Source organism: Lissotriton vulgaris, chromosome 6, assembly GCF_964263255.1.
Source record: "Lissotriton vulgaris chromosome 6, aLisVul1.2, whole genome shotgun sequence".
Classification (NCBI taxonomy): Eukaryota; Metazoa; Chordata; class Amphibia; order Caudata; family Salamandridae; genus Lissotriton; species Lissotriton vulgaris.
The window spans coordinates 909050446-909073524 of NC_141694.1; the positions used below are offsets into that span (position 1 = coordinate 909050446).

The following is a 23079-nucleotide window of genomic DNA, read 5'->3' on the forward strand; positions in this document are numbered from 1 at the left end:
CAGGACGGGGCACAACTTCCCAACCCTACTCACGTAGACAAGACAGACAAGACAGAGGTGTTGCCAATTACCATCACGGGCAACCCCTGGAATGATCTGTTCTAGCCAATAGAACTAGGAGCGCCTCCAGAACCTGCAGCAGTAGTGAAAAGCCTGGGCATCTCCTTGGATGGGAGTCTGACGATGCAAAGGCAAGTCTCTGGGGTGGTGGGCACGTGTGTAGGCCTCCTTCGACAACTCAGGAAAATTTCCTAACTCCTGTCCTTTGCCACCCTAAGACGCGCTGTTTCTGCCATGATCCTAGCCAGGATGGACTATGGCAACTCACTTTATGCAGGGCTCCCTCAAAAACATCTGAACCGTCTGCAAATTGTTATGAACGATGCTGCAAGATTGATTTTCAAGAAACCTCGGAGAACGCATGCTTCTCCTCTATTGCGTGAACTCCACTGGCTACCGGTTAAACAGAGGGTTTTGTTCAAAGGGCTCTGCATCACGCATAAAGTCCTGTATGGAAAGGCGCCAAGCTACATCAAAGCCCGTCTGGCCCCATACAACCCTGGTAGACGGCTGCGCTCTTCAGATGCCATCTTGCTAACTCAACCACGTTTCAAATTACCCACCCTGGGTGGTCGTGCCTTTTCTAACATCTTCCCAGCTGTCTGGAATAATTTACCTACCGAACTGCGCAAAGAATCCAACTTGTTGCCTTTTCGAAAAAAACTTAAAAACAGTGCTTTTTCCGCAAGCATGGGGTGTGCTGTAATTTGACGATCGGCTGTGAACTTGGTTGGTATATACCTGGTAAAGCGCTTAGAGACCCCGGGGTGATTACGCGCTATACAAATTAAATAAATAAATAAATGCTGCTCGGGGCTGGGGCTTCTCAATCCCCAATGCACAGCTTCGAGGAGGCCTCGAGGCTGCACAGTTAGCAGAGATGGCCGTTCCCACGTCTCTCGTTGCCTCCACGGGTCTCAGCTTTGCAGGGACTGTGGATCGGGCTGTTGGATGTCTGGGAATCCGGTTCTTGTCAGGCTCTGGGCTCGGGCTCCAGCAGGAGGCGGCGACAAAGCAAGCCGTTGATCGCTGGTGGTGCCTGCTTGGTCAGGGTGGTCACTCCTTGACCACAAGGGAGATTCTTCAGTCGTCGTCTTCAAGTAGATCGTCGAAGGTCCAGAGTTTCGTTTCAGAGTTTCAGTCAGGATTAATCTAAAGTCTCTAGACACAGCTCCTACCTATATACCAATCTTAGGGGCTGGATTACCTGCTAGGTCCCTCCTATGGGTGGGACCAGGGAAGGGGGTGGTTGCACCCCTTTCCCTTTGTCCAGTTTCGCACCAGAGCTGGGGCTGGAGTGCCCCAGCACCGGTTTGAACTGGCCCATGCATGGGACACCTTGTGTGCCCCAGGCAGTGTCTCAACCCTTTCAGCCCTTCCTGTCCCAATAGTTAAAATCCTGTCTGGGGTGGTGCTAGCACCTCCCAGGGCAGGAAACCTATTGTCCAAGCCTCCCTCGCTGGAAGGACTTCCAGCAGCAGGAGGTCAGACTTGTGTCTGTGGCAGCAGCATTCACTATGTGATGCTGAGGCTCTGGTTAACTTTAACCGGGAATAGTAGGAACAACATGTCTTCTCCCTCTAGAAGGGTGGAATGCTACCCCCGTCGCCAGGACTGGCAAGGGGGTAGTATTCCAAATCGTATGACACCTTACTCGACATGTTTTGATAAAGCCAAACCATAGTTAGCATTTAACCGGGAGGTTAATAATGCCCTTAAGAGTATATGGTATTGCAATATCCTATAAACAGCTATAAGGACATTGTTCCGAAAGCTGCAGACAGGCTCAGCTCATGCTAGAGCACCATTGTGAGAAGTTGGCCTGATATATGATGCTCACTAGTTCTAGTGATCACCTTGTATCAGTCCAAACAACCCTTATGGTGATTGGTTGTAAGTCAACCTCATAGACTAGCTATCCTAATGGTAGCATGGACAAAGCAGTCTTAGGCTAAACTCTTTTGGCATGTGAAGCCAGCTGTTTTACCACACATAACCCCTTGAATACCAAGTGAAAGGACACCACACAGGTTGTTATGAAAATAAACAATATATTTATTACTAAAAAAACACCTCTGAACTCTTTATGAGATCAGAGGGCTAAGCACATAACAAGACTCTTAAGAAAAATACGATAAGTTGCACAAATTACAATGGTGCCCTAGGGGCATGACAAACCATATACTAAGTAAATGGTATAAGGAAATCAATAGAAGAAATGAAGATGCACAGAGGCTGTAGGATCGCTGGGACTACACTACCCTAACCTTAGGTAAGGAGCAGGAGGCCTACGGGACGCTTGTGCAGAGTGTGAACTCACACGCGAGATGCGGTACAAAGTCAATGGGCAGAACAAATTACGAAAAAGGTGAGTACGGACAGGTCCGACTGGTTACGACTAAAACTACAGGATACCTGGACACTAGGAGAGTCAATCTACCTTTGAGCACCGAAATGCTCTTGTTACCTCACCCACGGGCTGTGGGTGCATAGGTGTGAAAGTGTGTCGGGTTTCCGCGTTGAAGTCAATGGAGCCTTGAAGAAAGATGCTGCAGGTGACCAGGAGGATGATGTCCGGAGCGATCCAAGGGTGGATTGAGGAAGATGGAGACCTGAAAGCAGAGGGGACAATGTTTACAGTCACTAGCCAGTGACCGGAGTGGAACCAGGAAGGAACCAGATGCTGTCGTCCCGATCAGGTGAAGAGTGGACGCTTGACTCTGCAGCCACGTGGACCAGGAGGTGTCTTCGACGACCAGGATGGAGGCACGAGCTGTCCCACGCAGGCTCTCGCTGTCGGCGGTATCTGATTTGGATTCGGAGTCAACAGGCCTTGGCAAAGGCAACCCACACGGTGAGTGGAGATGGCGTCTGGTGCGGACCAGGAGGGTCCGGGGTGCTTCTCCTTTACAGGGAAGCAAGAGCCAGTCTGGAGCAACCAGACCAGCGGTGTGGATTTCAAGGATCGTCGTCTAAGAGGCCACTAGCCAGCCGGCAAGTGACCAGACAACGCGTCGAGCAGCAATCAAGCAAAAGGACCCCACGTAGATCTTGTGGATGCTGGAGGGCTGGTCTTCTGCGCAGGAGCTGCTCGGGGCTGGGGCTTCTCAATCCCCAAAGCACTTTCTAAAGGATGCCTCTGAAGTCGTGCTGGAAGTGAAGAGCAGTTTCTCCAAGATGGCCAGACCCACGTGTCTCGTCGCACCCACGGATCTCAACTGTGCTGCAGATGTAGGTAGAGGTCGGAGAGGTCTGGAAGTCCGGGTCTCGTCGGGCTCTGAAGTCTGGTTCCACCGGGAAGGACGACAAAGTGAACCGCTAGGACGCTTGATAGTGCCTGCTTGTGCAGGGTGGTCACTCCTTGGCCACAAGGGAGATTTTCTTCAGTCTTCTGTGGAGCAGAACGTCGACGTCCAGAGTTTTCTTCTTTGTAGTTTCAAATCAGGATTAATCTAATTTGGAATGGGACAATCTCCTACCTTTATTCTCCTTAAAGGGGGCTGTACTGTGACTAGGTCCCTCCTATGGGTGGGACCAGGAAGGGGGGTGGTTACACCCCCTATCCTTTGTCCGGTTTCACACCAGAGCTGGGGCTGGAGTGCCCCAGCAACTGGTTTGAACCGGGGTATGCACAGGGACACCTTGTGTGCCCCAGGCATGTCTCATTCCTTTCAGCCTGTCCTACCTCAATACACAAAATCCTGTCTGGGGTGGTGCTAGCACCTCCCAAGGCAGGAAACCCTTTGTCCAGGCCTCCCTCGCTGGAAGGACTCCCAGCAGCAGGAGGTCAGACCCGTGTCTGTGGTGGCAGCATCCATTTCGGATGCTGAGGCTCGGGTTAACTTTAACCGGGGTTCTTAGTTACATACATGTCGTGTCCCTCTAGAAGGGTGGAATGCTACCCCCGTCGCCAGAACTGGCGAGGGGGTAGTATTCCAAATCGTATGACACCTTACTCGACATGTTTTGATAATGCTATGCCAAAGTTAGCAATAACCGCGAGGATTATAATGCACTTAAGAGTATATGGTATAGCGTTATCATGGAACAGCTATAAGGACATGGTTCCGAAAGCTGCAGACAGGCTCAGCTCATGCTAGAGCACCATCTCACATAATTCCAAGCACTCTGCCTTCAAGATTGATAAAAAGGCCTGCCATAGGAGTGACTTATAGGAGTATATGTGTCTATTTTAGGGTTAGATATAGGTATACTATATCTAAAGCAAAGGGTGATTACACCACCTTGCCCCAGCTATGTTACCAGCCAGTTGTGTCAGTTTTGGATGGCCAGTCAGGGGTGGCATAATACATGCTGCAGCCCCTGGTAGGCCTTGGGTGCACTTATGCCCTGGGTACCTATGGTACACTGTACAAGGACTTACAAGAGTGACCCAATACCAATTAGATATGTACCTAAGGTACATGGAGTCCATTTTAACAGAGAGAGCAGGAAGCCTGGGGTTCTGGATAGCAGGATCCCAGGCCAACTATGTCGAAAACCAGCAAAACACTAGGCAAAAAGTTGGGGGCAACCATAGTCAGATATCCACCTTCCTACAGGGAGGACCGGGGACGACGTCGTCCTGGGACGGTGCCTGGGTCGACACCCTGGGGGCCGGCGTCGGCGAGGTCGTAAGATCAACCGGCGACGACCCGGATCCGGCGGGTCCCTGCGGCGCCGGGACCGAATTCGCCAAAGCACCCGACGGCGTCGGGGGCCGAAGGACCCGACGGCGCCTGTGCCGAAGCACCCGGCCCGCTTGGGCTCCCAGTCGGGGCCGCTTGGCCCAAGGCGCTGCGGAACCCGACGGAGGAGTGAGCGGCCTCATGGCTGTGAGGAAGGCGTCGATCTTCGGCGTCGCGTTGTGCCCAGGGACCGGCGGGTATGGAGCAGGCCGCAACGCCCTAGCCTCGTGGGCGGTGTCACCCGAACCCCCAGCCGCGCCGCGCTAGCGTCAGGGGGAGTCGGAAGAGCGATGTCGCTTCTTCGACTTCTTGAGCCTCTTACCTGAGGATTTGGAGCTCGAGGAGTGGTGTTGATCCTCCGAGCAGTGATGACCGGTCCCTCGACCTCCGTCAGGACCGGGACTTCGAGCGGCGCGGGGCCGACTGCCGGAGCTCGAGGCGCTTGCGGGACCGCTCCCGCCTAGCCTTCGACGTCAAGGCCCGGCAGTCGGGGCACGACTTGTCATCGTGGTCGTGCCCCAGGCAATAAGACACCGGTGATGGGGGTCGGTAACCGACATCAGTCGGCTGCAGTCGACGCAGGGTTTGAACCCGGGCATCCCTACCGACTCCGTCTGAGTCATTCGACTTCGAAAAGTGATAAAAAATGATCGAAAAAGTTTAGTCAAAAAATGACTAAGGGTACCACTTTTTCCTGATCGGCGCTTGCTGGCGTGGAAAAAAGAAGAACTGACGTCAGCGCGCGAGGGCGGCGTCTAAGTACACGGCGGTGCCGCAGAAGACGCCTACCGACGCGCAAGGGTACTGCTACGCAAAAGTTTCTGGATCCAGTCTGATGCCTGGGGATATTCTAAGGTAAGGAATCTAATACTAACCTGTTTCTTTCAGATTATTAATATCCCAATCTGGCTGACACAAGCCTACTTCGTAGAGCTGCGGTCGGCGATACAGAAACTGACGTGGGCGGGTAAACAAGCTAGGATCAGCTGGACTATATTGACGAAACCATATTATATGTGCGGATTTGGGTCGCCGGACCTGCAGCTATACTTCTACTGCTCACAAGCGCAACACGCTCACTACTGGACTAAATCATATGCGTACGTATCGCACGTCGCAGTGGAAATTGACTGTGTACAACCCACTCAACTGATGGAGTTCGTGTCAAACCCGAGGCCTTACACACATAGGGACAAAATAAAACCTGTGCGCTGCACCTCACACACATGGCATGCATTAGCACAAACAGCCAATAAACTGCCAATGTACGCACCAGTGCTTCCCATTGCAAATCAGCCGAAATTACCAGTCACACAAGAAAAGGGCATGATGGTACTGCTAGAAGATATGAAACTTTCCACTATGAAAGATGTTTTCCCACTCAGCAGATTTATCCAGAGAAATGAACCGGCGCTAAGCGCACACAACGCACCAATGAAGGCGTTTGCCCACCTACGGCTGCAATCAGCGATTAGGGAATTATATAACACCTACCCAGAGGAACTACCAAAGTTACGAGCCTTACAGGCACTAATCATAGCTCCATCGCGCCAGAAGTTAGTCACCCGCTTATACAATAGGTCACAATCGGAACAAATTGAGCGGGGCAAATAGATCGTTAGCTAGATGGGAAACCCTGCTAGGAGATAAGATAGAGGAGCAGCACTGGGAATATAGCTGCACACAACTACAATTACGGACGACCAACTGCAATCTACGGATAATACATTTTAAATTTCTTCACCAATTTTATTACAACCCAACCCAACCCAACTCCACTGTTACGGCCTCAGAACACACAATAGGTGTCAGAGATGTAACGCTTTGAATGCAGATTTTCCACACTTGGCATGGGCATGTCCACAGATACATAAATATTGGCACGACATCACAGGAGCGATAAACAAAATGCTAGCTGAACAGGTACCAAACACGCCACATGTGTACTTATTGGGGATATATGAATTAACGCCGACAAAAAGGCAGAAGTTTCTGGCTGTGGCACGGCTACTGGCGAAACGACGTATAGCCATTAGATGGGGAAGTAAACGTCCCCCTAGATTCAAAGACTGGCTCATGGACATGTCGTATTGCAGGGAAAATATGGAGACATACGAGGAAGCACTACCGCCTTCATTGAGACCACGCGATTTCTGGGAACCACTGAAACAATACCTGTTAACGCTACAAGAGGATGAGTAATGTATAAATGGTCGACAATGTCCAACATAGATGAACATCTGCCATAACTTTTTTCCCCTTTTGCAATTCAGGGGAAGATGGAAGGATTAATGTCTCATTCCATGTGTAATGCTGTATAGTAACTATTGTAGCCGGATGAGCTGTAAGCCTACGAAAATACGTTTTCTATTGCTGTATTATGATAGGATGTGAAATTGCATTGTCAGTTATACCTATACGAGTTCACAAGATTCATTGCGGTAAACCAGAGCTTACAAATGTTACGATGAATACCTTTTTAAATAGAAATGACTTCAGTATGTGTAAAATATAATGACGACCAGACGAAATAAATAAATTATTAAAAGAAAAAAAAATCTTCAGATATTATCACAAAAAAATAGCTTAATCCCTTAGGGAAAGGTTTTTGAAACCAGGTCAAAGCACAACGTCTTGCAGTTGTTCCAAATATTCTCAACAATCTTCACTGAAAGCAGATTCATGATTTTCTTTTTTACCTAGACATGAGAGCTATGCTGCAGTGAAAAACATTTTAGCTCGAAGAACTGCTAGAGAATTTGGTGGTAAAATGCAAAACAGTGAAGAACCCATTATCTTTCAGTGATTGGTTAAAAGTAGCTGAGTTTCCTTAGTACTTGAGAAGGAGTCAATTCTGTCCTCATTCCTCCTCCTAAAACTGCTTTGTGGGCCAACAATGCATGGCCAGGGTTGGGCATGACAAGGCAAGTCTTACTCACATAGGCACCTAATCTAAAATAATTAACTTCGCAAACCTGTAAGCTACAAGGAGTCAGATAAGGATATGCCCTCTAGAGAACTAGCACTTAAAAGAACAATCTTGAGTCAGTAAGAGCCACTGCTACAAATGGACCAGGACCACATGTCTAAAGCCAGACAAGTGACAAACAGCCAAAGGAAAGGGGCACAAGCGCAACAGTGCTTTTGGTAGAACTGCTGATAAATGTAAGAACCTTAAGATTTATGGTGATATACGCAACTAGCAGTAGTTACAGAAAGAGTAAAATGATTAAGGATTCAGATCCCATCAGTCCCCTTGTTTAGTGCTTATATGCCATCAAGTTTTTAGTGCTAGGCATACAGTCTTGCATTAGATCTCACTGAGAGAGGTAAACATTAAATTTGCATTTGTAGTTAAACCTTTATGCTAAGTATTAGAGAAATGTGCTGAGGAAAAACAACTGAGGCTTTAAGGCGTGGGCGGAAAATCAACAAAATAAAATAAAAACCCTTGGGCATAGTTCTCCATACTTATAGAAAAGCTGACAGAGGTTGAATATGAACTTGCTTGTAGAGGTTGTATGGTTGCATACTGTTGCTTTTCTGTTGGAAAAAAAGCATGAAGTGGGCACAAGTCCAGAAACATTGCTAAGATGGGGAATAAAACGAGTAGTCATCCATTACATTAAGCACTCTGTGTAAGGGTTTTGAGTGTCTTCAAGTTTAAATTATTCGAATAGTGTTGATACACAGAAACCCATATGACTCAATAACAACGGGTGCAAAACACAGTGGTCACACTGCTATTACACCTTAAACTTTAGGATCAATATTACCTCCCCTCTAGAGACTCTGCATTGGCTCCCAGTCAAAATACTCTGTGTAAGCTGGACAACATTCAATAAACAGAAAATCCAGATCCACCACTTCAGATGCATCCTGCATCTTGCTGTCACAACACACACACTTACACATTAAAAGATCACACGTCACAAAATCATCCACTCAGAGTAAAGCAAAGCTTCACACACGCTCTACGTATGAGAGATCTTATCTAGCAAGAATGTTGAAAGAGGCATGAAGAACATTATGGAATAACATTTCTATAGGAAGGGGCACATTCATTGAGACACAACCAATGCAGGTGTGAGACCTTGCTTAGCCAATTAACTCTACCCTTATATGACATTCTACACAGCGTTCTAAACAAACATACAGGGTTGCCGGCAACTGCATCAGATATTTTGAGCGATTCAATGCCACACCAGTGGTAATTCAGGTCTATGTATTTCTAGGTAACACTGAAGACATGGAGATTATGGTTCAGTGGCGTAGCAAGGGAAGAGCGGTCCGCCCCGAGCAGCACACGTTTTCGGGGCGGCAAACGCAGGGACCAAGGCCTAGCTACACCACTGTTATTGTTCACTGTGTACTAATACTAATGATACAATGTCCATAATACCTATATACGTTTGGCATATTGAAAGAGACAAGGCAGCACTTCAATTAATAAATACTTACTTCCTTCACCGTCATCTGTCACTCCCAAAACCAACCTCAGAAGGCACTGAGCATGCTTCCTCTCTTTCAGCAAAACCTCTGCATAGCCTGGAAGACGTAAAAATAATCCAAAAGCAGCTAGAGAATGAGCAGGTATGGGGGACATTGTCTGTACAGTTGATTTAATAGGTGGTGGCTCAGCAGCAATTGTTTCTGGAGCTTCGTAGACCAGCTCCCCAGATTGTTCAATAGTCACCCATTCAAATTGGTCGGTGTCTTTTGGTTTCTCTTGCGTGGTGGAGGTAATAACAGGCGCACTCACCTTAAAGAGAGAGGAAAAACATGTTCTTAAAATTAATTGCTTATGCAAGGCCTGAACAAAATGTTCACACAAATTATTGGCTATTAAAGGTTATACCGAGCTGCCAATTGTTAGCAATAGGTGTTAGGTGGCAAGATGAAAAGGAAAATCCTACTTACCAGTATGCATCTGTTCTTGGCATGTAGAGCTGCAGAGTTGCACACTGTGCATAGATCGCCACCTAGTGCTGGGCCCGGATGTTTGCAGTTTGTTGTTGTCCTGAAAAGTTCTTTGGAAGTCACGAGATAGGTGACTCCTCCTTTGGAGAACATTGCGTATGGGCATCGGCTCCATCCCCAGATTGTTTTTCGCCATAAGGGAAATGATGGAGCTTTGCAAGAAGAAGGATGGATGCCCATGTAATTTGTATCTAATTAAGGTAATACTGGAACAGACAAGGGTAGCCGGGGAGGCGGGTGGGCGTGTGCAACTCTACATGCCAAGAACAGATGCATACTGGTAAGTAGCATTTTCCGTTCGAAGCATATGAGCTGCAGATTGCACACTGTGCATAGATTGTATAGCAGTACCCACTCTTAGCGGCGACCACCCCGATCTGTTGCAGTAGTTTGGAATAATGTTTTGAGAACAGCCTGGCCCACATTAGCTTGTTGCTTGGTTTGCACATCTACACAATAGTGTTTTGTGAATGTGTGCGGGGTAGACCATGTAGCTGCTCTGAAGAGGTCATCTAGGGGAATGTTGCCTAAAAATGCCATTGAAGCCCCTATTTTTCTTGTAGAGTGGGCTTTAGGAGGAACAGATAAAGCATGTTTAGCTTTGTGGTAACAAATCTGTATGCATTTGACAATCCATCTAGCGATCCCAGATTTTGAAATGGGATAACCTTTGTGTGGTGGTGAGAAAGACACAAAAAGTTGTTTTGTCTTACGAAAGGGTTGTGTCCTCTCTATGTAGTATAGCAATGCTCTTTTGACATCTAATGTCTGAAGAGCTCTGAAGAGCTCTTTCTGCTACTGTCTGTGGCTGCGAGAAGAAAACTGGCAGTTCCACAGATTGATTGAGATGGAAATGACTTTGGGCAAGAATTTTGGATTAGTACGCAGAACTACCTTATTGTGATGCATTTGCAATAAGGGTTCTTGAATGGTTAGTGCTTTTAGTTCACTAACTCTCCGCAGAGAAGTAATAGCTACTAGGAACGCAACCTTCCACGTTAAAAATTGTAGTTCACGTTTGTGTAAGGGTTCGAAGGGAGGTCCCATTAACCGTGTGAGAACAACGTTTAAATTCCACACAGGTGAAGGTGGTACTCTGGGAGGAATTATTCTTTTCAGGACTTCCATAAAGGCCTTAATGGCAGGCACTCTGAATAGAGATAGATGTTGTCTGTTTTGCAGATATGCTGCTATTGCAGCAAGATGTAGTCTAATAGACGTATAGGCTAAGTTACATCTTTGGAGATGCAGGAAGTATCTTATGATGTGTTGAATAGACACTTCTAGAGTATTAATATTGTTGTTGTGATGCACAAGTTACTTACCTTCAGTAACGATATATCTGTAAGAAACAGTAGTTAGTGTTAGATTCCTTACCTTAGAATATCCCCAGGCGTCAGACTGGATCCGGAAACTTTTGCGTAGCAGTGCCCCTGCGTGTCGGTAGGTGTCGTCTGCGGCTGCGCATCCATCGTCGGCGTCGTGTTCGCCGGGACGTCGTCGTCGGAGTACTTAGACGCCGGTTTAGCTCGCCGTCAGTTCTTGTACATAGCTTTCCGCGCCAGGAACGCAGAGCCATGCCAGAGACTGACACTGGTGCCATAAAACTAGGGCCCTCAAAGGGAAATACCTTAACACTAGATATCGGTCCGCAGAACGGGGAAGATGGGTGGGGCGGTAAGGGATCTAACACTAACTACTGTTTCTTACAGATATATTGTTACCGAAGGTAAGTAACCTGTGCATCTGAAAGAAACAGGTTAGTGTTAGATTCCTTACCTTAAAATAGATACCCCAGCAATACCAACCCCTGTGGTGGGTCTGCGGACCAAGATCACACCAGAAAGTCCTGGAGAACGGAATAGCCAAAAAAGCCATCTCTCCGGACTTGGCTGTCCAGGCAGTAGTGTCAAGCAAATGTGTGCAGCGAGGCCCACGCAGATGCCTGACAGATGTCCTGCAAGGGGACTCTCTGACTCAGGGCAGTAGTAGCCACCATGGCCCGAGTGGAATGGGCCCTCAGCCCAACAGGAGGCTCTTTTTTAGCCAAGGAATAACAAACCTTGATGCACAACACGACCCACCGAGAGATGGTCCGTTTGTGCACCGCCCGTCCCTTCTTCGTGCCCACATACGATCCAGGTAGAAGGAAATCGCACGTTTTGTGTCCAGACGGTGGGGCCTTTCTTTCTCCTTAGAAGGATGCGGAGGCGGATAGAAAGTGGGCAAGGTGATGGACTGCCCGATGTGAAAGACCGTAACTACTTTGGGCAGGAAAGAAGGACGAGTTTTAAAAACAACTTTGTCTGGATGGACAGAAAGGAAAGGAGGCTTAGAAGAAAGAGCCTGGAGCTCACTCGCTCTCCTGGCAGAGGAGATGGCAACCAGGAATGCAGTCCTAAGAGTTAGAAGACGAAGAGGGCAATTGTGAAGTGGCTCGAAAGGAGTGCACAGCAGAAATGTAAGAACAAGGTTCAAGTCCCACTGAGGCATCGCGAAAGGAACAGGAGGGAACATGTGCGTGATGCCCTTCAAGAATCTATTACCAATAGGGGACTTGAAAAGAGAAGGCTGATCAAGAAGGCAGAAATGGCAGAGAGGTAACCCTTAAGAGTGCCCAGAGCAGAGCCCTGCTGGGCAAGAGAAAGCAGGAAGAGGAGAACCTCTGAAAGAGGGCAGAGAGAGGATACACAGCCTTTGCTGTGCACCATGCCACAAATTTGTTCCACATGCAGGTATACCGATTTTGTGGAGAGACGCCTGGCTGCCAGAATCACATCACATACTTCAGTAGGCAAGTCAAATGGCCTCAACGGCCGCCGCTCAATCTCCACGCATGGAGGTAGAGGCTGGACAAGTTCGGTTGGAGGACCGTCCCCTGCTGCTGCGACAGAAGGTCCTCCTGAAGAGGCAGACGAATCGGAGGATCGATTGATATGCTGAGTAGCTCGGGATACCAGTATCATCGTGCCCAGTCCGGAGCCACAAGGATGACTTGGGCCCGGTAGCGCCTGATCTTCTTCAGCACTCTGGGCAGAAGTGATATAGGTGGAAAGGTGTAAAACAGACTGCAGCTCCACGCGCGACGAAAAGCGTCTCAGAGCGAGTGCCGCCTTGGAAATTCCAACGCGCATAACTGATGACATTGCGAGTTCTCTTCGGTGGCGAATAGATCTAACCAAGGCTCTCCCCACTGCCGAAAGAGCCCTTTCGCCATGTCCAAGTTCAGAGGCCATTCGTGATCCATCATGCACCGGCGACTGAGTTCGTCCACCATGGCGTTCAGGGAACCTGCCAGGTGTTGAACCACTAGGGTGACGCCCTGGTGTTCCAGCCATGTCCAGAGGCGCAGAGCCTCCTGCCAAAGGGTCCACGACCCCACCCCGCCCTGTTTGTTGCAGTACCACATGGCGGTGGTGTTGTCCGTGAGCACCTGCACTACACTTCCCCAGACAGAGGGAAGGAATGCTTTCAGTGCAAGCCCGATCGCCCGCAGCTCCAGAAGGTTGATGTGGAGCCGGGACTCCGCCGGAGACCAGAGAACTCTGGATCTCCCTCTCTCCCATGTGCCCCCCCCATCCCAGGAGGGACGCATCTGTCACCACTACGTTCTACGGTTGGGGAAGGGAGAGAGATCTGCGGCTGACCCAATCGCGGTTCGTGAGTCACCACTGCAACTGTTTCGCAGTGCCCTCCAAGATCCGGACGTGGTCGGACAGGTTGCCCTGATGCTGTGCCCACTGAAACTTCAGGTCCCACTGCGGAGCCCGAATCCGCCACCGGGCGTGATGCACCAGAAGGAAGCAGGAGGCCATCAGCCACAGGAGCCGCAGCGTCAACCTGACCGTGACTCAGGATAAAGGCTAAAAGACCGGAATAAGAGCCTGAATATCCCGAACCCGCTGTTCGGGTGGATAAACCCGAAACTGCGCTGAGTCCAGATCCGCTCCGATGAAGAGGAGCTTCTGAGAGGGGCACAGGTGTGACTTCAGAACATTGATGGAGAACCCCAGCGAGTGTAGGAGGTCGGCCATAGTCTGGAGTTGGGAGACAACTGTTTGGGGCGAGCCCGCCTTCAACAACCAATCGTCAAGATAGGGGAAGACTGAAACCCCTAATCTGCGCAGATGGGCTGCGACCACCGCCATCACTTCCGTGAACACCCGTGGGGCTCTGGTAAGGCCAAAGGGGAGCACGGGGTAAACTGAAAGTGCTTGTGGCCTACCGTGAACCGCAGGTATCGCCGGTTGGCCAGCAGGATGGGGATGTGGAAAAAACGCGTCCTGCAAGTCCAACGCTACCATCCAGTCTTCTGGGTCCTGGGCAGCTAGGACCTGAGCCAAAGTCAGCATCTTGAACTTCTCCTTCCGGTGGAAGCCGTTGACGCTCCTTAGATCCAAGATAGGGCGTAGGCCCCCTTTGCCCTTCGTGGGTACCAGGAAGTAGTGGGAATAACAATCACGTCCTACTTCTGGCCCAGGAACGTGCTCGACAGCCCCCTTGGCCAAGAGGGCTGTAACTTCCTCCTGCAGAAGTTGCAAGTGATCCACCGACATGCGGTGGTACTGCGGTGGCATGGCTGGAGGGGTCACCTCGAAGGGGAGGGAGTAGCCCCTTTGGGCGATTTGCAGCACCCACCTGTCCGATGTGATGGAGCGCCAGTGGAGGAGGTGATGGGGAACCCTGATCTCCACTGGCGTTGAATGGGCCTGAAAACTCGGACTAGGAGGATTTTGAGGCAGATGCTGCCGGGCGGGTGTGGACTTGCCTTGACTGTGTCCCCCGGCACCGCCACGGCAGTTACCACGTCCTCGACCACGTTGAGGTTGGTTCTGTGGCCTGTGGCTAGTTGGATGTGAGGGGGCGCCCCTTCCTTGGCCACGAAAGGGACGAAAGGCGGAAGTCTGCTGGCGTTGGTCGAGGCCCAAGGACTTGGCCGTAGCTCTGGAGTCCTTAAAACGTTCCAGCGTGCTGTCCGCCTTGTCGCCAAAAAGGCGACGGCCATCAAAGGGGATGTCCATAAGGGATACTTGGACATCGCCCGAAAAGTTGGCGTACCTCAGCCAGGCGTGGCGGGGAACTGCCACAGTCGTTGCAATCGCCCTGCCTAGCGAGTCTGTGGTATCTAGTCCACACCGAATGGAATATCGTGCTGCGTCTTTTCGCGAAGGCCTGGGTTAGCTTTGCCTTTACCTCCGCCGGGCACTGTGGCAGCACTTCCGCAACTGTATCCCACAAAGAGTGAGAGTAACGGCCCAAAAGGCAGGCGGTGTTGACAGACTGCAACCACAAACTGAGTGAGGAGAACAGCTTCTTACCGAACTGGTCGTACCTTTTGGATTCCCGATCCGGAGGGGCGGTCGGGAATGTGGTCTGGGAAGTTGAGGCCTGGATCACCAGGATCTCAGGGGTGGGGTGAACGGACAGGAAGCTGGGGTCGCCCGGAGCTGAGCGGTGGCGTCGAACCACGTTTCGATCCACAGGGAGGCCTGTGGAGGGCTTGGACCAGGTGCCCAACACAACGTTAGTGAGGGCCTTGTTGAACGGCAGGAGAGGCTCCGAGGAGCTTGCCTGCGGTTTGAGTACCTCAGTGAGGAGGTTAGTCCTCACGGCCGCGACTGGAAGCTCAAGAGCCAAGGACTTGGCGGCCAGAGTCAACACCACGCTGTACGCAGCCCCCTCCTCCGTAGCCACGGTAGGAGGGGAGACAAAACCAATGTCGGGCGAAGTGTCCAGACCACTGGCTTCCCCAAGTTCGTCCGCCCAGTCCTGACTCAACTGGCACTGCAGTGCCAGAGGGTCCTCAGACCCCTCCCAATCCCCCTCGTCCTCCATCCCCGTGAAAGTCAGGAAGAAAGTATGGAGCCGGATCGGCGGTGAAGGGCTCACTTATCGGCGCCGAAGACGGCGCCAGGCGGCGCTGGTCCGACGTCAGATCCGGACCGGGGAGGGGATCGGGGGACGCCGCCACCCGAGCGCGGCGCCGGAGGCGCCACCCTTGGTGACGCCGCCGGCGGAGGGGTCGTAAGGTCGACTGGAGTCGACACGGATCCAGGCCTGGATCCTGAGGAGTCCTGCGGCGTCGGGACTGAAGTCGGCGCCGGGGTCGAAGCACCCGACGGCGCCGAGGCCAAATCCGCCGGCCCGCTTGGGCTCCCAGACGGGTCCGCGGGGCCCGAAGGCACCTCAACAGGACCTGACAAAGGGAAGCACGACCTCATGGCCGTGAGGAAGGCGCTGATCTCCTCCGCGTCACGTTCAGCCCAGGGACCGGTGGGTGTGGAGCTGGACGCGGAGCTTGCGTCTCCGCCCGAAACCCCGGACGTGTCGCGCGAGCGTCGGGGGGGAGTCAGAAGAGCAATGTCGCTTCTTCGACTTCTTGTGCCTCAACTTACCTGAGGACTTTAAACCCGACGAGTGGTGTCGACTCGCCGAGCTGTGATAACTGTGGCCCCGCGACAGGTCCCTCGACCTCCTCCTGGACCGGGACCTCAAGCGGCGCGGGCCGACTGCCGGATGTCGAGGCGCTTACGGGACCGCTTTTGCCTAGCTTTCGCCGTGAAGGCCCAGCAGTCGGGGCACAACTTGTCATCATGGTCGGCCCGAGGCAATAAAGGCACAGACGGTGGGGGTCGGTAACTGACATCAGTCGGCTACAGTCGTCACAGTGCTTGAACCCGATCATCCCTTCCGGCACTAAAGTTGATAAACGACTCAAGAAGATCCAAAATAGATCAAAAAAAGTTACTCAAAAAGTGACTAAGGAGTACTGCTCTTCCCGGATCTGCGATTGCTGGCGCGGAAAAAAGAAGAACCAACGTCAGCGCGCGAGGGAGGCGTCTAAGTACTCCAACTACGTCATCACGGCGACCACGACAGACACGGAGCCGCAGACTACGCCTACGGACGGGCAGGGGTACTGCTAGGCAAAACTTTCCGGATCCATTCTGACGCCTGGGGATATTCTAAGGTAAGGAATCTAACACCTACCTGTTTCTTTCAGATAATATATTACAAATCGTTTCCACTAGGCTGCATAACATGCCCTAGTGGTTGGACGTCTAGCTTCTTTTATGACATTCATGCAGTCTGGAGGAAGGTTCAGATATCCAAATTTTAGGATTTCAGGAGCCAGATCGCAAGATTGAGCTGAGCCACGTGGACCAGGTGGTGTCTTCGACGACCAGGATGGAGGCACGAGCTGTCCCACGCAGGCTTTCGCCGTCGGCGGTGTCGGATCCGGATTTGGAGTCAACAGGCCTTGGCAAAGGCAGCCCACGCGGTGAGTGGAAAAGACATCTGGTGCGGACCAGGAGGGTCCGGGATGCCTCTCTTTTGGAAGGAAGCAAGGGCCAGTCTGGAGCAACCAGACCAGCGGTGTTGATGTCGTGGAACGTCGTCTAGGAGGTCACTAGCCAGCCGGCAAGTGACCAGACAACGCGTTGAGCAGCAAACAGGCAGAAGGGCCCCACGCAGATCTCGTGGATGCTGGAGGGCTGGTCTTCGGTGCAGGAGCTGCTCGGGGCTGGGGCTTCTCAGTCCCCAAAGCACTTGGTCGAGGATACCTCAGAAGTCGTACTGGAAGCGAAGTGCAGTTTCTCCAAGATGGCCGGTCCCACGTGTCTCGTCGCACCCACGGATCTCAGCTGTGCTGCAGATGTAAGTAGAGGTCGGAGAGGTCTGGGAATCCGGGTCTCGTCGGGCTCTGAAGTCTGGATGCTCGAGGGAAGACGACAAAGTGAAGCCGCTGGACGCTGATGGTGCCTGCTTGTGCAGGGTGGACACTCCTTGCCCACAAGGGAGATTTCTTCAGTCTTCTGTGTAGAAAGTCGAAGTCCAGAGTTTCTTCTTGCAGAATTTCAGTTCAGGAGTAATCTGATTTGGAATGGGACCAGCTCCTAACTTTATCCTGCTAAAGGGGGCTGTACTATTACTAAGTCCCTCCTATGGGTGGGACCAGGAAGGGGGGTGGTTACACCCCCTATCCTTTGTCCGGTGTCGCGCCAGAGCTGGGGCTGGAGTGCCCCAGCAACTGTTTTGAACCGGTGTATGCACAGGGCACCTTGTGCGCCCCAGGCATGTCTCATTCCTTTCAGCCCGGTCCTACCCAATACACAAAATCCTGTCTGGGGTGGTGATAGCACCTCCCAAGGCAGGAAACCCTTTGTCCAGGCCTCCCTCGCTTGAAGGACTCCCAACAGCAGGAGGTCAGACTTGTGTCTGTGGTGGCAGCATCCATTTTGTGATGCTGAGGCTCGAGTTAACTTTAACCAGGGTTCACAGTTGGTTACATGTCGTGTCCCTCTAGAAGGGTGGAATGCTACCCCTGTCACCAGAATTGGCGAGGGGGTAGTATTCCAATTCGTATGACACCTTACTCGACATGTTTTGATAATGCTATGCCAAAGTTAGCAATAACCGCGAGGTTATAATGCACTTAAGAGTATATGGTATAGCGTTATCATGGAAACAGCTAAAGAACTTGGTTCCGAAAGCTGTAGACAGGCTCAGCTCATGCCAGAGCACTATCTCACATAATTCCAAGCACTCTGCCTCCAGGATTGTTAAGGCCTGCCATAGGAGTGACTTATAGGAGTATATGTGTCCATATAGGTATACTATATCTTAAGCAAAGGGTGATTACACCACCTTGCCCCAGCTGATTGATCAGCCAGTTGTGTCAGATTTGGATGGCCAGCCAGGGGTGGCATAATACATGCTGCAGCCCCTGGTAGGCCTTGGGTTCACTTATGCCCTGAGTACCTATGGTACACTGTACAAGGACTTACAAGAGTGACCCAATACCAATTGGTAAATGCACCTAAGGTACATGGATGTCAATTTAGAGAGAGAACAGCTAGGCTGTGGGTCTGATTAGCAGGCCCACAGCCAGGGAAAGTCGTAAACCAGTGAAGCAAAAAGCAAAAATCTGAGGTGACCATAGGATTGCAGACCCTACTCTCCTACAGAACGGTTGTCCTTTGGAAAGGTTTTTGGTGTTCTACCACTATAGAGAGAGATGAGTCCAACCGTCTACCAACACTAGGTCTGTCAATTGACCTTGAGCCTGGTTCCATTGACGTGATAAGCATTCTTGTAGCGGACGCATTTGAAGTCTTGCATGGGACACTATGAAAATGCAAGAGACCATCATCCCTATGAGTTGCATGAACACTCGTGCTGGAAGGGAGTGTTGTAGCTGAAACCTTGTTAGAAGAGTTTGCATGCTGGCTATCCTTGCTGGAGTGGGATAAGCTAGCGCTTTTGAGGTGTTTATTGTGGCACCACGGTACTGTTGTACTTTGGATGGTTGTAGATGGGACTTGGCGTGGTTTATTTTGAACCCCAAGTCGTGAAGCAGTTGTATCGTGGCATGAGTGTATTCCACGCATTGGTTGTATGAGCTGGCTTTTATGAGCCAGTCGTCGAGATACGGGAAGACATGTATGTGCTGTCTTCGTAAATGCGCTGCCACTACTGCTAAGCACTTGGTGAATACTCTTGGTGCTGTTGTGACTCTAAATCGGAGTACTTTGAATTGATAGTGTTGCCCGTCTATTACAAATCTGAGATACTTCCTGTGAGCCTTGTGAATGGGAATGTGGAAGTATGCGTCCTTGAGATCTAAAGTAGCAAGGAAGTCGTTTTGTGACAGAAGCGGAAGGACTTGTTGGAGTGTGACCATCTGAAAATGGTCTGACTGTATGTATATGTTTAGCGGTCTGAGGTCTAGAATAGGCCTTAGAGTGCCGTCCTTTTTGGAATTAGAAAATATAGAGAGTAAACCCCTTATTTTGTTGGTGCAGAGGAACTGGTTCTATTGCACTTTGTTGTAGCAGAGATACTAGTTCTTGCTTTAACAGTAATAGATGTGGGGAGGAGCTTCGCGCGCAACCAAGATGGTCGCGTGAGCACAGGGCTCCCGAGACCCTCGCCACCTCCTGCATCTATCCTGAACGTTATCCTGATTACGACGACGGGTTATTGCCAACGTGACCCAGCTGATCTAATAGCCGCTTCCAGAAATTGATTTGGACTCCGGGAACCGCAACTACGACGCTCTGAACTTTTGTGGCCTGCTCCATGGAACTGCCCGGGGCTCGAGTCATCATGGTGTCCAGGTGGTAGTTGAACAACAACGGCCAACGGGGTCCCGCTTACGACCCCAGAGTTAACTTTCGGTTTCGTTTGGGTTCCTTTGCCTCCTATTTCTGCATCGCTTTGCCAGCCCGGGAACCGGATTCCGCAACTTCTCTGTGTGCCAACTGCAGAGTGTCCCGGGTCGTGGGGTATCCCGCCGGGACTCGCATCCGGGGATCCCCGTGGATGAATTGTGAGGAGTCATTTTTACCAGGTCCCAAAGGCCCCTTAGGGGTGCAGCACCCAATATGGCGGGCAAGCCTGAAAGTGAGAAACGAAGGACCAAGACCGTTCACCGTGGGGGCACTATTCAAACGAACGAACAAGTTACTTACCTTCGGTAACGATATATCTGTAAGAAACATTAGTTAGTGTTAGATTCCTTACCTTAGAATATCCCCAGGCGTCAGTCTGGATCCGGAAACTTTTGCGTAGCAGTACCCCTGCGCGTCGGTAGGCGTCGTCTGCAGGCGTCCCCTGCGGCTCCGCGTCCGTCGTCGGCGTCGTGCGCCGTGATGACGTCGCTGGAGTACATAGACGCCGCCTCCGCGCGCTGACGTCAGTTCTTTGCACACAGCATTTCCGCGCCAGGAGACGCAGAGCCATGAGAGAACCAACACTGGTGCCATGTAAAAACTAGGGCTCTGAAAGGGATGACCTTAACCCTAGGTATCAGTTCGCAGAACGGGGAGGATGGGTGGGTTCGGTAAGGAATCTAACACTAACTAATGTTTCTTACAGATATATCGTTACCGAAGGTAAGTAACTTGTTCATCTGAAAGAAACACGTTAGTGTTAGATTCCTTACCTTAGAATACATACCCCAGCAATACCAACCCCGGTGGTGGGTCTGCGAACCAATACAACTACACCAGAAAGTCCTGGAGGACAGAACGGCCAAAGAAGCCATCCCTCCGGACTTGGCTGTCCAGGCAGTAGTGCCTCGCAAAGGTGTGCAGCGAGGCCCACGTAGCCGCTTGGCAAATGTCCTGCAAGGGGACTCCCCGGCCCAGGGCAGTGGTAGCCGCCGTGGCCCGAGTGGAATGGGCCCTCAGCCCAACAGGAGGCTCCTTCCGAGCCAAAGAGTAGCACGCTTTGATGCAGAGGACGACCCATCGAGAGATGGTTCGTTTACAGACCGCCCGTCCCTTCTTCGCACCCACGTAGCCAACAAACAGTTGGTCATCCACCCGGAACTGGCGTGTGCGATCCATGTAAAATGAAAGCGCACGTTTTGGGTCCAGACGATGGAGCCGCTCTTCATCCTTCGAAGGATGCGGAGGCGGGAAGAAGGAAGGGAGGGTAATGGACTGCCCGATGTGAAAGGCCGAAACAACCTTGGGCAGGAAAGAAGGCCTAGTCCTCAGAACCACCTTATCAGGATGAATGGACAGGAAAGGAGGTTGGACAGAAAGAGCCTGGAGCTCACTCACTCTCCTGGCAGAGGTGATGGCAACCAGGAAAGCCGTCTTTAAAGTCAGGAGACGGAGAGGACAAGAATGAAGGGGCTCAAAGGGAGCACACATTAGAAAGGTCAGAACCAGGTTCAAATCCCACTGAGGCATCACAAACGGAACAGGTGGAAACATGTGAGTGATGCCTTTCAAGAATCGAGTTACAATCGGGGATTTGAACAAAGAAGGCTGATCAGGAAGCCTTAAAAAGGCTGAAAGGGCAGAAAGGTAGCCCTTGATAGTGCCCAAAGCAGAGCCCTGCTGGGCAAGAGAAAGTAGAAACAGAAGAACCTCCGAAAGAGGGGCAGAAAGAGGATCCACAGCCTTTGCTGTGCACCATGCCACAAATCTGTTCCACCGACAGGCGTATACCGACTTAGTGGAGGGACGCCTGGCTGCCAGAATAACATCACAGACTTCAGGAGGCAAGTCAAATGGCCTCAACTGTCGCCGCTCAATCTCCAAGCATGGAGGTGGAGACTGGACAGGTTCGGGTGGAAGACCGTCCCCTGCTGCTGCGACAGAAGGTCCTCCTGAAGGGGCAGGCGGATCGGGGGACCGACTGACATGTTGAGTAGCTCGGGATACCAGTATCTTCGAGCCCAGTCCGGAGCCACAAGGATAACTTGGGCCCGGTCGCGCCTGATCTTCTTCAGCACTCTGGGCAGAAGTGGTATAGGCGGAAAGGCGTATAACAGACCGCAACTCCACTCGCGCCGAAAGGCGTCGCCGTGCGAGTGCCGTCTTGGAAACTCCAACGCGCAGAACTGATGACATTGCGCGTTCTCTTCGGTGGCGAATAGATCTAACCAAGGCTCTCCCCATTGCAGAAAGATGCCTTGCGCCACGTCCGAGTTCAGACGCCATTCGTGATCCATCGAGCACCGACGGCTGAGTTCGTCCGCCCTGGCGTTCAGAGAACCTGCCAGGTGTTGAACCGTCAGAGTCACGCCCTGACGTTCCAGCCATTGCCAGAGGCGCAGAGCCTCCTGGCAAAGGGTCCACGACCCCACACCGCCCTGTTTGTTGCAGTACCACATGGCGGTGGTGTTGCCGGTGAACACCTGCACCACACTCCCGTTGACAAAGGGGAGGAATGCCTTCAGTGCCAGACGAATCGCCCGCAGCTCCAACAGGTTGATATGGAGCCGGGACTCCGCCGGAGACCAGATGCCTCTGATCTCTGCCTCTCCCAAGTGGCCACCCCAGCCCTGGAGGGACGCGTCCGTCACGACAACGTGCTCCGGTTGGGGAAGGGAGAGGGACTTGCCCCTGACCCAATCGCGGTCCGCAAGCCACCACTGCAGTTGTCTCGCAGTGCCCTCCGAGATCAAGACGTGGTCGGACAAGTTGCCCTGATGCTGGGCCCACTGAAACTTCAGGTCCCACTGCAGAGCCCGCATCCGCCACCGAGCGTGATGCACCAGAAGGATGCAGGAAGCCATCAGTCCCAGCAGCCGCAGCGTCAACCTGACCGAAACCCGGGATAGCGGCTGAAAGATGGGAATCAAAGCCTGAATATCCCGAACCCGCCGTTCCGGAGGATAAACCCGAAACTGCGCCGAGTCCAGAACCGCTCCGATGAAAAGGAGCTTTTGAGAGGGACACAGGTGTGATTTCGGCACATTGATGGAGAACCCCAGGTCGTGCAAGAGGTCTGCCGTCATCTGAAGGTGGTGGACGACTGTCTGGGGCGAGCCCGCCTTCAACAACCAGTCGTCTAGGTAGGGGAAGACTGAAACCCCCAACCTGCGCAG

General features: G+C 51.5%; 1 protein-coding gene across 6 annotated transcripts in view; it reads right to left on the reverse strand.

The window, feature by feature from the left end:
* The window catches only part of BIRC6 (baculoviral IAP repeat containing 6), a 2386688-nt gene that overhangs the window by 502150 nt on the left and 1861459 nt on the right, over positions 1-23079 (reverse strand). For all 6 annotated transcript variants that reach the window (XM_086926902.1, XM_086926900.1, XM_086926901.1 and 3 more), the window contains one exon: positions 9210-9510. In XM_086926902.1, the coding sequence (XP_086783028.1) occupies positions 9210-9510 (301 nt within the window). The remainder of the gene's footprint in view (positions 1-9209; positions 9511-23079) is intronic.